This window comes from Triturus cristatus, chromosome 12, assembly GCF_964204655.1.
Source record: "Triturus cristatus chromosome 12, aTriCri1.1, whole genome shotgun sequence".
In the NCBI taxonomy this organism is placed as follows: Eukaryota; Metazoa; Chordata; class Amphibia; order Caudata; family Salamandridae; genus Triturus; species Triturus cristatus.
The window spans coordinates 605,509,462-605,525,063 of NC_140595.1; the positions used below are offsets into that span (position 1 = coordinate 605,509,462).

General features: G+C 48.0%; 1 protein-coding gene across 2 annotated transcripts in view; it reads right to left on the bottom strand.

The window, feature by feature from the left end:
- Positions 1 to 15,602, bottom strand: part of TANGO6 (transport and golgi organization 6 homolog) — a 753,370-nt gene that overhangs the window by 580,083 nt on the left and 157,685 nt on the right. For both annotated transcript variants that reach the window (XM_085637713.1, XM_085637712.1), the window contains exon 6: positions 11,421 to 11,583. In XM_085637713.1, the coding sequence (XP_085493839.1) occupies positions 11,421 to 11,583 (163 nt within the window). The remainder of the gene's footprint in view (positions 1 to 11,420; positions 11,584 to 15,602) is intronic.

The window sequence follows — 15,602 nt, forward strand, 5'->3', positions numbered from 1 at the left end:
TTCTGCAAAAGAATGAATGTTAAGAGTACAGTGTATCCTGCACAAGGACTACAGGTTCTAAGAAGGGGAACACTTTAAGCAGTCTCCTAAAAGACAGATAGTTAGCTGGCCTGTTTGAATGTTTGGTGGAGACTGTTCCACATATTGGGACCGGCAGAGTAAAACAGTTGGCTTCCAGATTTCGGTTCAGAATTTTATAGTATATTAAGTGAGGAGGTCTTAAACATGGCGGAGGGCCGTTACTGCCTTACAGATAAGCATGTTGTGTGTTAAACAAAAAGTGGCCACATTTAGTATACACATAACTTGCAAAAAGAGTACTAAAAAAGACACTATATTGCATTTCAGGTTTGTACAATGATTTCAAAGTAACGACAGATTAAGCATATCTTACATGTGTCGAAACACGGCGCGGGTCAACACATATTAACACACAAGGAGTGAACACCTGCAGCACAGCTCAGCCACCCCTAACTCATAAACTTACCCTTGTGGTGAAATCCAGTAGCCATCTTTTCCACCAGACCAACATCCCCTCACAACTCTGTGTTGCAGCTCAGGTAAAAGGTACACCAGTTGTGATCCTTAACAATGTCACTGTGCTACAACTACGGGCTATAAATATTAGGGTCAGAACTTTACTTTGAAACCTTATTGGCGGGTTGGGAGGATGGAAGTAACATATCATGGAGCAGATGGAGATCAGAAAGAGCACTATTTTCTAAGATCTCACCATCCCTCCCTTTTTCAAAAAATACAAGCAACAGTTTTAGTCCCCTTGGTAAAGCCATAAAAAACATCTGGCCTTTAGAGCAAAAGGGATCGGAGACCATGTACGCAGAGTAATGGTGAGCTCTGCCTGTGCATGACTAATTAGCTCAATTGTCAGCTATGTGTGGGTAATAGGCAGGGGAACTAGAAGTGAAACTGAACAGCAGAGCAAAAACTGATCAGGGGAAAAGTATGAGGTGAGAGTAAAGAAAGGATGCTTTAAAGCACAGGGACGAAAAACCAGGAACAGAGATCCTAGAGGCATTAAGCTAGTCATTGTTGACCTCCACCTACATTAAGACAAATGAAAGATCCCCTTCCAAAGGCATACCACTAGGGGTCTTTCATTTATTCATGGTCTTGATGACCTGGTCTTGGTGTCCCGCACCTAAGAAGCTGCCTGCTAACACCATCTCCATCTCCATTTTATGTCCCTCAGAACAGTCCTACTGCCACTTACATGGTCCCTTGACCTCTCTCGCAGGCAAACGCATGAGTAGGGCATGGGAGGTGAGGTGGAGAGTCAAAATGGCTGCACAACCAAGTTGAGAATAAACTGTGGCTTTCTGCTGATGCTACTTTCACTGTGTCCATGAGTGTTCCAATAATCTGTTCCTTGACCAAAAGATGGCAAACATTGTGAAACAACCTATTAAATGGAGATGGAGAGTGAAACATATGGAGAGAAATAGTATGTTATCCAATTGATATGGTCATGCCATAATCCTTTCATCATACTTTTTGATAGATATTTAAATGTGCCAAGTTTAAAAACAAAGACGCATAACGTTATACATTTTGGATCTTAAAACCACGGAGAACGATATTAGGGAAATTCATATGACCATCACCAAAAAGAAATTATCTGCATGGATCTTATCAAATGGCCATAGGTTTCTGGTGCACAAGAGCTGTAACTGGCCAGAGACTCGGATTTTGGTGTGTAATGGGAGCTGTCCAACCGGACGGAGAAAGAGGTATGTATTGTTTCAGAAAGGGATGTAGACTTACGGCTAGAGCGGTCGACGTCGGGGGAACCGGGTTCGAGTCTGGGCAACGACGCTCAACATCCTGTGATTCTGGGCAAATCATTTAATCTCCCTGTGCCTAATAAAAATGTATGTGTCCTTGTGTAACGAAACTGGTGCTATGTAAAGCGCTCTGATACCCGAGATCTTCAGGTCTAGTTCGTGCTATATAAAACTCTAAAACAAAAAAAAAAGGACAATTCAAAACACTGCAACAATGAGGAAGGAGGCAGAGAAAATAAAATGGGTATTAAGGAAAAGACTTCAGGATACACAGACTAGTGTAGAACATGGAGAAGAGTCACAGAAAAGAAACCATCTCGTACCTCAAAGGCGCGACGTATGCCCAAAAGTAACCCTTTACAGTGGATATTAACTTTGACTATAGAAATAGGCCAAAAAGTGCAGAAAAAAGCAGGCTTGGAATATTGAAAGCATGTATTTGTTCACAAACACAGTAGATCCATGGAATATCCATCAGTGGTGATGAGCAAGTAGTCTTGTACAATGCTAAAAGCTCTGGACCAAAATCCACAATGGCTCGAGTAGAGATGCAGCAAACACAACAGGCATACTGAACCTTAGGAATTGCATTTGTAACACCATCTTTTTCAAAGGCAATAGGAGAGCACTCTATAGATTTTGGTGCTATAGTGAAGATGTTTGTATTGTGGGTCACTAGGATGTAGCATCTGCAATTAGAGCTACCTTACTTTTCAGCTTAAAGAAGGTGTAACAAATCACAGTTGTAATGTGCTTTCACAATTTGCACACATCTGTGCATGTTACAGTTCCCTCAACATGTATTATGGTTAGTAAGATAGTTAGTGCCATGTGCATCAGTGAGGACTCTGTACCCACACAGCTTACCAACAGTTGTTTCCAAAACTATTCTTTTTGTCAGATCCATTTTAAGGGCAGCCCTAATTCTGTGAGATTTAAAAGCCTACTTGGAAACTGTGAACAGCACAACTACACACTGGACAGAGTTGCAATAGCATGAGCGATGAACAAGCCAGACACTGCATTTTCTGAACGCTGCGTACCCAGCAAAACATACAGTCGTCCTTCAAGTGATTGAGCGTGCCAAGCATGAGACTTTAAGTTGAGCACAAAATGAACAAGTTACTTACCTTCGGTAACGACCTTACTTGCAGATTCTCAATCTAACTGCTGATTCCTCAGTTTTTGAATATTCTTTTTGAGCAGGTAAGCGGCATCGTGCTGCTCCGCACCAATGTCATTCCGCTTCGGAAGTAATAAGCGGAGCCACATATAAGCACGACCCTTGCGCGCTAACATGAGTTGCTTTCCCAGGTTGTCCACGTCTTCAGACGCAGAGCCCAGCAACAAATTGGCATGGTGTTACGGGGACAGCAGGGACGAGGACTGCAAAGGGGGTGACTGGTGGTCTCCCCAAGATCTGAACGATCATGTGCTTTCTATCTCCCAGGATCCGTGGACCACCGAGGATTCAGACACCTCTAAAACGGACCTCTGTACCTTTAACTGGGACGCCTTCCACAACAGTCCCGCCCTCTATTCTAACGTGGAGGAACAACCGCCAATAAGAGGACGGGAGAAGAGAACCAGGGTGTGTGACGACACCGGAGGGAGAACGGAGAAGGAGCACGACGGTGAATCGGAGGAGGAAGACGGGATCGGGAGAGAGGAACAGCCGAGGAGAAGCAGCGACCGCAAGGAGGACTGGGGACCGGAGGCAGGAGACCTCGGACACCACGCTCTGCCGAGCCACGCCCCAGGAGGAGGTGTGTGGCTTTCCCAGGTACGGGAACGCTTCACGGGTTGGGTCGGGAGGCGGGAGAAGGGTGCTCGCCACTGACCGCTAAACGCTCACCGCCTCAAAGACCACTAGACTTGACCCCCTCCCTCTCACTCACTCCTTTGAGTCACAACCGCCTGACGAGAGCACTATAGCACCTGTGTGTTTTCCTCACCCCCGTCCCTCACGTAAAAAGTTACGGAAGAGCCGTGTCCTAACCCTAGCATCTCTCTCTTTATCTCGCATGGTCCGGAGGGAGACCTCGACCTAAGAACCCGGCGCCTGAGGGGAGCGAAGTTCAGCAAGTCCCAGACGAAGACCCGGAGGGCCAGGACTCGTGATACTGACACCGAGGGGAGCGGAGACGACCCGTAACTGTGTGAATCCTCAATAAACAACCCCAGCAAACACTTCAGCGTCAGTCTCCTCATTGCAACCCGCTTACAGTGGTGGAGAATGCGGGCATAGAGGACCCATCTGTAACTCCGAAGATGGACGCATTAATCCAACATAAAGGGCAAGAAAAGCTGGAATGGGCCGTGGAACGTCAAATGGCCTCCGCCAGCGCGGACCGCGAAGTCTTTAAGGACACGATAGCCGCGCAGCTAGAGGGACTCCAAAAAGCTGTAACCGACCCCCTTAGCAGCTCAGGACGAGAAATACGCAGCCCTAGTCACCCCACACCAGCCGGGATCTCTTTACAGAAGTACTTGTCGGGGGAGGACCCGGACGCCTTCCTCACAAACTTTGAGAGGGTCGCCAGGGCGTGTAGCTGGCCTTTGGAGAAGTGGCCCTTCTTTCTGGCCCCTCTCCTGACCGGAGAGGCACAAGCAGCCTATCAGGTGGCTAACGCTACCGGAGATGCCCCGAATGGGTCCATCAAGGCGCTCATCTTAGACCACCTGGGCCTTGACGCGGAGGCCTACCGGGTAAGATTCAGAAGAGAGAAGGGGGCGTCCGGGGAAAACCCAAAGACCCTGTATTTCCGATTGAAGATGGCTGCAGATAAGTGGCTGAACCCAGGCACCAGTACAAAGGAGGAGATCATGGAAAATATTTACCCGGAACAATACCTGGAAGCCTTACCCTACCACACCCAGAGATGGTTGAGGCAGCATACGCACCTAACCGCAGAACAGGCCGTGGAGATGGCCACCGCGTTTTCTAGGGCTCAGCCGAAAGGCTACGTAGGGGATGTGGAGAAAACGCGGAACACTCCCTTTCGGACAGAGAAAAAACCGAAACTACCGGATCAGCCAAAGGCCCGACCCCAGAGATATGAAGAACCCATCATGAAGGGCCCTCAGTGCTTCGACTGTGGGGAATGGGGTCATATAGCCCGAGCCTGCCCCAAGAAACGAACGATGGAGGAACCCATGGAAGTGGGTTACGTGCCCAAATCAATCCTCTACACCGCAGAGATGGGGTCAGCCTATCATGTCCAGGTACAGGTGAACGGTACTTCCCTCCAGGCACTCCTAGATTCAGGATGTAGGCAATCCGCTGTTCAAAGCCTATGGGTGTCACCGGAGCAGTTGGTACCGGAATCCTCGGTACACATTCGGTGTGTTCACGGAGACGTTAAGCCTTATCCCGTGGCCGACATCCCGGTAGTCCATCCCTCAGGGGCCCAGGGTCTTGTAAGAGTAGGGGTCCTGGATAACCTACCAGAAGACCTCATCATCGGAACCGATAACCCGGCGTTCCAAGATATGTTTCGCCTAGTTCTAGGGGGTCTACAGGGAGGGAAGAAGGAGCAGGGCACCAGAGAGAACCCAACGGTGAAGGCCCTGATCACCCCTGAACCCTGGCTGTTGGACCGCAGTTTTAAATTCGCACAGGCCAATGATGCCACTCTCCTCAATGCCTGGGAACAAGCCCATAGGTCACAAGACACTGACACACGTATATATCCCCGCTTTCTTATTAAAAACGATTTGCTTTATCGCCAGGGAGGTCCCTCAGAGCCACATCAGCTTCTGGTTCCCCTGTCCTTCAGAGAGCAGATTCTGTTCTTTGCACACACCCACCTCACGGCCGGTCACTCAGGCTCTGAGAAAACCACGCAAAACATACTATGACACTTCTACTGGCCAGGCATCTATAAGGATACCAAAGCCCACTGTCAGACCTGTACGGTCTGTCAGAAAAGGAACACCCGTATACCTCCAGCAGTACCCCTACAACCGCTCCCCGTGATAGGAACACCATACGAAAGAGTAGGGATGGACCTTATAGGACCTCTGCCCCGGACAAAAAAAGGCCACATGTATGTCCTAGTAGTGGTGGACTACGCCACAAGGTTCCCCGAAGCATTTCCGCTAGGAGCCCCCACAACCCGCAACATCGCCGACCGCTTTGTGGAGCTATTTTCTAGGGTCGGTTTTCCGAAAGAAATACTCACGGACCAAGGCACACCGTTTGTGTCTCGCCTGATGAAGGAAGTGTGCCGGCTACTCGACGTTCGACAAATCAAAACGTCTGTGTATCACCCGCAAACAGACGGGTTGGTGGAACGCTATAATGGCACCCTCAAAACCACCCTCAAGAAGATGCTCAACGTAGAAGGAAGAGAGTGGGACCAGCTACTACCATTGGCTTTGTATGTCATAAGGAGCCAAGTGCAAAGCAGCCTAGGTTGTTCGTCTTTTGAACTCCTGTACGGTCGCCAGCCACGAAGTCTGATGGACATGACGAAAGAGGCCTGGGAAAAAGAAGAGAGCCAGGAGTCCCGAGAGATGCTGGAATACACACAGGGCCTACAATCAAAGCTGGGGAAGCTCCGAGACCTGGCGTACTCCAACCTGGAAAATCAGCAAGAAAAACAAGCATTCTTCTACAATCGAGGGAAGAAATGGAGAACCTTAAACATGGGCGACTGGGCCTTGGTGCTGTTGCCGACCTCCGCCCCGAAGTTCCAAAAAGAGTGGAAAGGTCCTTACAAAGTGGTAGAAACCATCGGGAAAACCACCTACAAGTTGCAGATTACACCACGGCGGACCCAAGTATGCCATATCAATATATTAAAGAAATGGATAGGACCACCCCCCAAACCAACCAGCCTAACGGTGCCCACACAACAGACGGATCAGGCAACGCTTCACCACCTAGTCATCAACCCCGAGATAAGCCCAGACGAGGCCAGAGAACTGAGCGAGGCTTTGAAGTCCCATGCCTCCCTCTTCTCCAACATCCCGGGAAGGACCCATCTCGCGGAACATCAAATAGAAACCGACCCAGGGAAGATCGTCAAACTACGGCCGTATCGAGTTCCTGCAGCCCGCAGAGAAGCGATTCGACAAGAAGTCCGGGACATGTTACAACAAGGCGTGATACGGCCATCCCGAAGTAATTGGTCGTTGCCAATAGTGATGGTACCGAAGCCGGATGGAAGCGTACGGTTCTGTATGGACTTCCGTGCTCTCAACAACATCTCCTCCTTCGACGCCTATCCCATGCCCCGTATTGACGAGCTGATCGAGAAACTGGGAGAGGCCGTGTATATCACCACACTTGATCTTACCAAGGGCTACTGGCAGGTGCCCTTAAGAGAAGAAGACCGCAAGAAGACCGCCTTCTCTACACCAGACGGCCTATATGAATTTACGGTCCTCCCCTTCAGCCTCCATGGAGCCCCGGCCACCTTCCAGAGGCTGATGAATGCCATCTTGAGGGAACATCAGAACTATTCGTCAGCATATCTAGACGATATCGTGGTGTTTAGCCCTGATTGGAAAACGCATCTCCAACATTTACAGACCATATTTCTCGCACTGCATAACGCTGGCCTTCATATAAACGCAAAAAAATCAAGGGTAGCCTTTCAGAAGGTGAATTACCTAGGGTATGTCCTGGGTCATGGTCTCATCGCCCCCCAGATGGAGAAGGTAAAAGCAATCAATGATACTCCTTTCCCGTCCACAAAAAAGGAGATGAGGGCGTTCCTGGGTCTGATCGGCTACTATAGGCGATTCATCCCTAACTTTTCAGAACAGGCTTCCCCCTTAACAGACACCCTTATGAAGCAAGTAAAACCACACATCTTCCAGAATCCCACACCAGAAATGAGACACGCATTCAGGGCCTTAAAAAACATAATCACTTCCAGCCCGGTGTTAGCCTCCCCAGATTTCTCCCGACCATTCATCCTGCACACGGATGCGTCAAACCACGGCCTGGGGGCAGTCCTATCCCAAGTGACAGCAGACGGTATAGAACATCCCCTGTTATACATCAGTAGGAAGCTGTTCCCAAGGGAGATGAGATACCCCACTATCGAAAGAGAGTGCCTCGCGATTAGGTGGGCCGTTGACAAGCTCCGATATTATCTGGAGGGGAGGCACTTTACCTTATATACTGATCACGCCCCTCTTCAATGGATGAGCCACAATATCTCCAACAATCCCCGGGTGTTACGCTGGTTCCTCGCTCTCCAGCCCTTTTCCTTCACCTTGAGGCATAGGAAGGGGTCTGAAAACGGCAGCGCCGATTACCTCTCACGGACATCCCCTCTCCCCGAGCGGGAGAATCCAGGGGTGGAGGGGTGTCACGGGGACAGCAGGGACGAGGACTGCAAAGGGGGTGACTGGTGGTCTCCCCAAGATCTGAACGATCATGTGCTTTCTATCTCCCAGGATCCGTGGACCACCGAGGATTCAGACACCTCTAAAACGGACCTCTGTACCTTTAACTGGGACGCCTTCCACAACAGTCCCGCCCTCTATTCTAACGTAGAGGAACAACCGCCAATAAGAGGACGGGAGAAGAGAACCAGGGTGTGTGACGACACCGGAGGGAGAACGGAGAAGGAGCACGACGGTGAATCGGAGGAGGAAGACGGGATCGGGAGAGAGGAACAGCCGAGGAGAAGCAGCGACCGCAAGGAGGACTGGGGACCGGATGCAGGAGACCTCGGACACCACGCTCCGCCGAGCCACGCCCCAGGAGGAGGTGCGTGGCTTTCCCAGGTACGGGAACGCTTCACGGGTTGGGTCGGGAGGCGGGAGAAGGGTGCTCGCCACTGACCGCTAAACGCTCACCGCCTCAAAGACCACTAGACTTGACCCCCTCCCTCTCACTCACTCCTTTGAGTCACAACCGCCTGACGAGAGCACTGTAGCACCTGTGTGTTTCCCTCACCCCCGTCCCTCACGTAAAAAGTTACGGAAGAGCCGTGTCCTAACCCTAGCATCTCTCTCTTTATCTCGCATGGTCCGGCGGGAGACCTCGACCTAAGAACCCGGCGCCTGAGGGGAGCGAAGTTCAGCAAGTCCCAGACGAAGACCCGGAGGGCCAGGACTCGTGATACTGACACCGAGGGGAGCGGAGACGACCCGTAACTGTGTGAATCCTCAATAAACAACCCCAGCAAACACTTCAGCGTCAGTCTCCTCATTGCAACCCGCTTACACATGGCCAGCGTGCAGATCTCAAGACTGGTGACTTTTTAGATGGAAAATGAGCCCAGTTCACAGATGGGGAGGTTGGAGAGTCAGTGAGTAATCTGCAGTTAGACAGAGTATCCACCAGGAATAGTATTACTGAAAGAAAGTGATGTGTTCTTCTGATGGATACTTCTAACTGGACATTCCTCATCTTATGGATAGACCACAGCCGTATCTCCCCCAGTAGTGGGTCTGTGAACTGGCTTAGACCAAAAAGTTCTGCAAATTCCAACAGGCAGAATGCACCTACCGACGGAACGGACTGTTGAGACAGTAGTGCCTCATGAATGTGTGCAGTAACGCCCACATAGCTGCTCGATAAATATACAGGATAACCACTCCAAGTGCCAAAATCAGCAGAAGCAGCTTTGGCTCTGGTGGAATGAGCCCATAAGCCTTCTGGAGACTGCTTCCTAGCAAGTGCAAAGCAGATACTAATGCATAGAACAATCCATTGAGAAATTATCTGTTTTCGCACTGCCTTCCCTTTCTTTGCCCCAGAGAAAGGAGCTGGTAATCTGCAGTATGTTTTGGTGCGATCAACACTTGGGATCCAGTCAGTGGAGTCTCTCTACCTCCTTGGCAGGATGAGATGGAACAAAGAACGCCAGAAGGGTGATAGCTTGCCCAACATAGAAAGGTATGTCAATTTTGGTAGAAAGGCAACTTGGGTGTGTAATGCCAGCTTGCCTGAGGAGAAGGAAGTTGAACAGTAAAAAGCTGAAGCTCACTCACATACCAAGCTGATGTTATGGTGATCAGGAAGACCATTTTCAATGTTAGAGGCCGTAATGGACAGGTGCGCATCGGCTCAAAGGGGGTACACCTCAAAAAAGTAATAAATCCCACTGCATCATCACAAAGGCTTTTTAGGGAAACATAGGAGGCATACCTTTAAAAAAATGTTTAAAACAAAATTGCATAACAACGGGTGAATTAAACAAAGCAGGCTGATCGAGCAGCTGCAACAAATCGGACAAATAGCCTTTAACACTGCCCAAACCAAAGACCTGCGGGTCAGGGACTAAACCCTACTTCAGACTGATTGGCTTGTAATGGGTCTATCTGGCGGGTACGGCACCAAGCCACAAACTTGTCCCAATGGCTGGCATACACACATTATGTAGAGGGCCACATGGCCACCAAAATGATATCAGCAACGTTAGTATGAAGGTCAAACAGTCTTGCTGTCCTTGTTGGCTCAGGAGTCCCTGTCGACTGGTCTCAACTGCAGTAGCTAGAACCACCAAGAGAGGCTCAGAGACACCAGGGTAGACAACAGTGAAGCAATTGACAGACAACAGAGGCTGTGCTGAGGTTACCTTGACAACCGGCCGAAGAGTTAAGATATAAATATTTAACTCTTTTGAGCAGTAATAAAGTTCTACTCCAATGACACGCATTTCGTGTGCAGCTCCTGGTGCTGTTCATAACACACTGAACTATAATAATTATAAATTGTGACCAGCACAACACAATAACCTTTTAGTAAAAGCAGCAACCCATTGAGCAGTTCACCTAAAATACAAATTTGTGACCAACATGTTTTACGTTGTTCTTTGCAGCAAACACTTCAACCCTCTACGCTATTGTATCATCGGTCAAACTTGTGGCCAGACCGCACACAGATTCATCAAGCAAGCCCTCGAAGTGTCACATATGTGGCATTAGAATGTCACTTTAAATACACTGCAAGCATGCAAATGTTACACATAAGCAATCTGAACACTTGGCAGCTATGCTCCTCTTACAGGGAACCAGATGACCTCTGACCGCAGAGATTTGTATATATACAGTCTGAGTTTTTAGTCTCATAGGAGTCAGGTGGCTGATGTTCTCCATCGGTCAACACACTTCCGCGACACGTCTAAATAAATATATAATCTGATATTTCTTGAATAAAATTTTGTTTTTTCTTCTACAACACTTACCAGCTCTTAGCAGACTTTGCTCATTTTAGTCCAGAAAAGAGCTCCAAGTCCCAACTCTACATCATAGCTTGTCAATTACTGCTAGACACGTCCAATGAGGCCTTGGTTCATTGCGCTAGTTTTACCAGACCAAACAAAGCCTTCTGACAGAATTAAGCTGTTTAAGAAGCGAAGCAGCTCAAATTGCTCACAGAATTGATTTGTGACAAACGTTAATGCTGGTGTTAAAATTTGTAGTTAAAAGGGAAATAAGGAAGTGGACGAAAGAGATGGGATAGACCCAAGAGGGTGAACAGAGGACGGTGAAGAGTTAGAGGATGGAGACTGAATGGGATCTGAGGTGTGTTCGTAGATAAGGAAACAACCAGACCAGTGGGCTTGAAGGCCTCTACACACACTGCCATTTGCATTGCTGCTGCCAACATTGCTAAATCCCCAAAGTGTTAAAAAGATACACACTTACCCTCAGTGTACAAGCAGCGTAGAAGCGGCTCAAGCATTGGTTGCAGTAGGTATTTCTCCGCTAGTTGAGGATGTTCTTTGGCCATCCTCAAAAGGGTCGTGGTGGCCACTCTCTGAAACTGGCGCGCTGTCAGCTTTTCTCTAATGTGAAACAAATCTAGAATCTGAAATGGAGGCGAGATTAGGAACATGCCAACTCAGGAAGAAAAGAAAATCAAATGCACCCGCATAGAATATGAGAAAAATGGGACCTTCCCATTGGTTATTGGTGCCCCTTAAACCAATAAAACAACAAAACAAGTGTAAGGCACCACCATAAAGATCTAACAGGTTCAGGCTTGTCTTCAATGCCACTCTGAAGCAACTGCTGTCATGTAAACGAGCATTACCAAAGAGCACGCCTGGCAAATGCTCTTCTCTCTTCAAACGCCAATGGATTCCTTCTAGTGTGGGATTTTTCTACATGAACTGCACTCACTCAGCAAACGTGTGCAGGAGTCTTCTCCCTCCAGAAATCTTGTGAGCTCTGGCAAATCCACATGAAGCCTAAAGTCACATGCTGCCTTTGACTGACTCGCGCCCATTAACCTGACCTTCCCCAGATTGTCTTCATGATGCAAATAAAGCTCTTGGGCTGCAGCAAACTCTGCACCATGATATACTGATTGAAAACGACGGGCCTGTCTATATGACCCACAAAAGTGCAAGATACTGAAAAGCGAACAGGAAAAAGACAGCACCTATGCCCAGATTGCTAATTGAAAGCTTGAATGCCGTCATTGAGAGCTGGTGGTGAAGGAATGGGGCAGTGAGGGAGAAAAACAATTGCTACTGCATACTTGCCAAAAAGCGGAGGGGTAGGGTGGAGCGGTGTAGGAGAGTTGGGGATAGGGAAAAGCTGTGAGGTCATGGGTGCATCAGAAGGGCAGCATTCTAACAAATACAGCTCCGTTTCGGTTCGGGTTCGGAGCTGCTATCATTTGTCCATCTCTGGGTCAGAAGTCCCACATGTGAATCCCTGCAAGTCAGGGGGCTGCAGCTCTGACAAGGTTGTCTGAAATCTCATTCAGACTCTCCTTTTATCTCTTCTTCACTCTGTCTTTGCATTCTTTGGCCCTGTCACTTTGCACACCACCAATGCACACAAATAAACCACGAGCATATGCTTAGGTTTTATCCATTAGCGCCCCCTCGCAGATGTGTTCCTACTAAACCCTTGAAATTAAGTAAAACAAATAAATAGTTCCATTACCTGTTGGATAATGTGACGGAACATGTGAGTGAACTGTTCTTCGGTAGACTGGCACGTTACGATGGAATTCCACTGTGTGCCAATTGTTTCCGAACCTACTTTTTTAAACTTCTAAGAAATATCTGGTATGGAGTCTGCCTGGATATAACTAACAGCACAAGACACACAATTGATGAACGGAATGCAGAACAAATAAATCAAAACATTCTCCCCCAGTCAAGAGATCTGGGTTAAATCCATCATTCTTTTGCTCACCATGCCACCCCAGTTTAGACCTAGCCAAATGCAAATCAGTCTTGACCCTGTGCCTTAGGGAACAGTCCAGCCCGAACTGCCAAGCCAGGTCCTCCCTGGACCGGAAACAAGCATCCTAGGACCGGTTTCGGGGTTTCACCCCTCTTCAGCGAGGATAGCTTGAATCCAGTGGCACAGTGAGCCCGGGACCTACGTCTAGGCATACCCAGCACACTTAGAGCGAGAAAGCAAAAGACACACAATTGATGGACGGAATGCAGAACAAATCAAAACATTCTCCCCCAGTCAAGAGATCTGGGTTAAATCCATCATTCTTTTGCTCACCATGCCACCCCAGTTTAGACCTAGCCATATGCCCATCAATAGTTCTTTTTGCATTTATAACTAACAGCACAGCATGAACCTACTTAGCCAATTTAAGCATACTTTATACATGAGTAGAGACTATTTCAATTTCACAAACCAATTTCCAGGCGTGTTTCAATGCTTCACATTGGAGTATTAAGATCCTAAAGTGCAATTCAGATCAGACAGAGGCAATGATTGTGGGAGGACCATTTCAATGTGGTCTCAAGACTGGTGGTCTATCTCATTCGGCCCCTGTCCTGCCCTGAGGCCCCACTGCTCAGTCTGGGCTGTATCACTTGATGATAAGTTAGGCTCTTCACATAAAACTGGGAAGATTACCTCCTTCTGCTTCTTTTATCTTAAACTTTCGAGGAAGGTATTGCCCCCTCTTTCTGTGAATTTACGATTTCTGATAATTATGGCTACTCTGAGATCAAGGGTGGCTAGTTGCATTGTGCTTTACTTGGCCAGATTAAAAATCTTCAGTTTATTCACAAATTAGCTGCCAGTCTGTTGTTGGGGTTTTACTCGTTGGGCATCATTTCGCAGCATCCTAAAAACCTTCACAGGCTTCTTATTGCCAAATGAGTCAAATTCAAGAGCTCAAACATCTACCCTAAACCTTTAATGGCAACAGTCCTATGTTTATCTGCAACCTGATAACTTCCTCCCAAAGCAGCAGCCAGCTCCACATGCACACTGGTCCTACCCGCGATTGGGAGACTTGGGGCTAGAGCTTGATCTTTTTCCTTCTTAGCAGCAAAAGCCTGGAATTAGATGCATTTTTATCATTGGATGATCGCTGAACATCTTGCTTTCAGGAAATAACTGAAAACTCATCTTTTTAGTGATTACTTGCCCTCAGATGGTACCACACGCTACTGCCAATGTTTTCTCTTAGTGCCAAGATGCTAACAAAGTAAGCAATGCGCTCCATAAATCATTAACTTCTGAACTGGACCCACTCCCAAACTGCAATGCATTTCCTTCTTCGAGTATATTTCCCACTAAAGTTCACCAACACTTGTATGTCATGTTTTCTAGTGGCATATGTTGGCCGCAGTTTATTCAGCATGACATGTACAACTTACTTTTGGTTACAGTACCGTGGTCATACCCACTATGACCAGGCCATGAACTGACGTCACGGGATGTCATAAATCATTTTGACAAGCTTATAAATCATAAAAATGACAGATCATCAATCAACCCCTTCACAGTCATAAATCATTTTGACAGGCTCATAAATCACGTGACTGGTCATAAATCACAACGTCTGACAGGTCATACATCATTTCTGACATATCCCAATAACGTTCTGTAATCTGTCTACCATACTTGTGACACCTCCCAGTTTGTTCAGGCCATTGTACATGCCGTTTTATGGGGTCAAAACGTTCCCTGTTGGTTTTCATGCTGCTTGCATGGAGGGGTAGCCTCTCCCTGGAGTTAGGCCCCAACTCGCCACCTTGTTTGTCCATTTTTGTGCCCTGCCATTCGGCGGGTCTGGGCTGCGAGTGCTATCTCCACTTGCTCCCCCATTCCGGCCTGCTCACCCTCCCGTAAGGCATCTCAAGGTGAGTGGCCTTCCTCCTGCACACCGCCCTGCGGGTGTACCTTCTTACCAACAAATGTACCCCTTCTTAGCTGCCTCGCCTGCCATCCAGCACTGCGACAATGCTGTTGCTCCTCGGTGTGGGTGGATGGGTCTCAAAAGTTTGTTCAGCGCACCGCCCCAGGTTCTAACAGTGACCTGTGCTAGGCTAGCGGTGCGCTTATAGCCCCTACATTGTTCCCTCCTGGTGTGCCGTGGCGTCCCCCCATTGGGGAGGGGGGGATTGCCATCATCGCCCTGGCTTTCCATTGACCAGGTATTTTGGCGCCACCTTTGGCACACGCTCGTTCGAGGGGGTAAAACCCTCCCTTTGTTGTTGGGCGCACTAAACCATCCAAACCGGTTTTCCCAGGTCCCCGGCAGCAGTTATGGCGGCAGCCCACGAGGCCCCCTTTGGGGGCGGCCTCTGCTAAAACAACAACAATAATTACGAGCATTTAATAGGCTTGTAAAATGGTACCATGGCACTCCTATTTCAAGTCCCTACGCTTAGAAGACAAAGGGAATCAATCCAGTGACATACTTATTCAGACGGAAAAATAGAATGCAATATGGTAAGAGCAATAGCTAACCTCACCTCAAATGGACAAATTAAGGCTGGGGTTGAGATTTTCCCTCCTGTTAAAACTAATATTGTTGTAGACAAAATATTTACAGTTTCTGAAAATGTGCTTTTAAATAAAAATGCACTGCACGGGCAAACTTAAACAGTT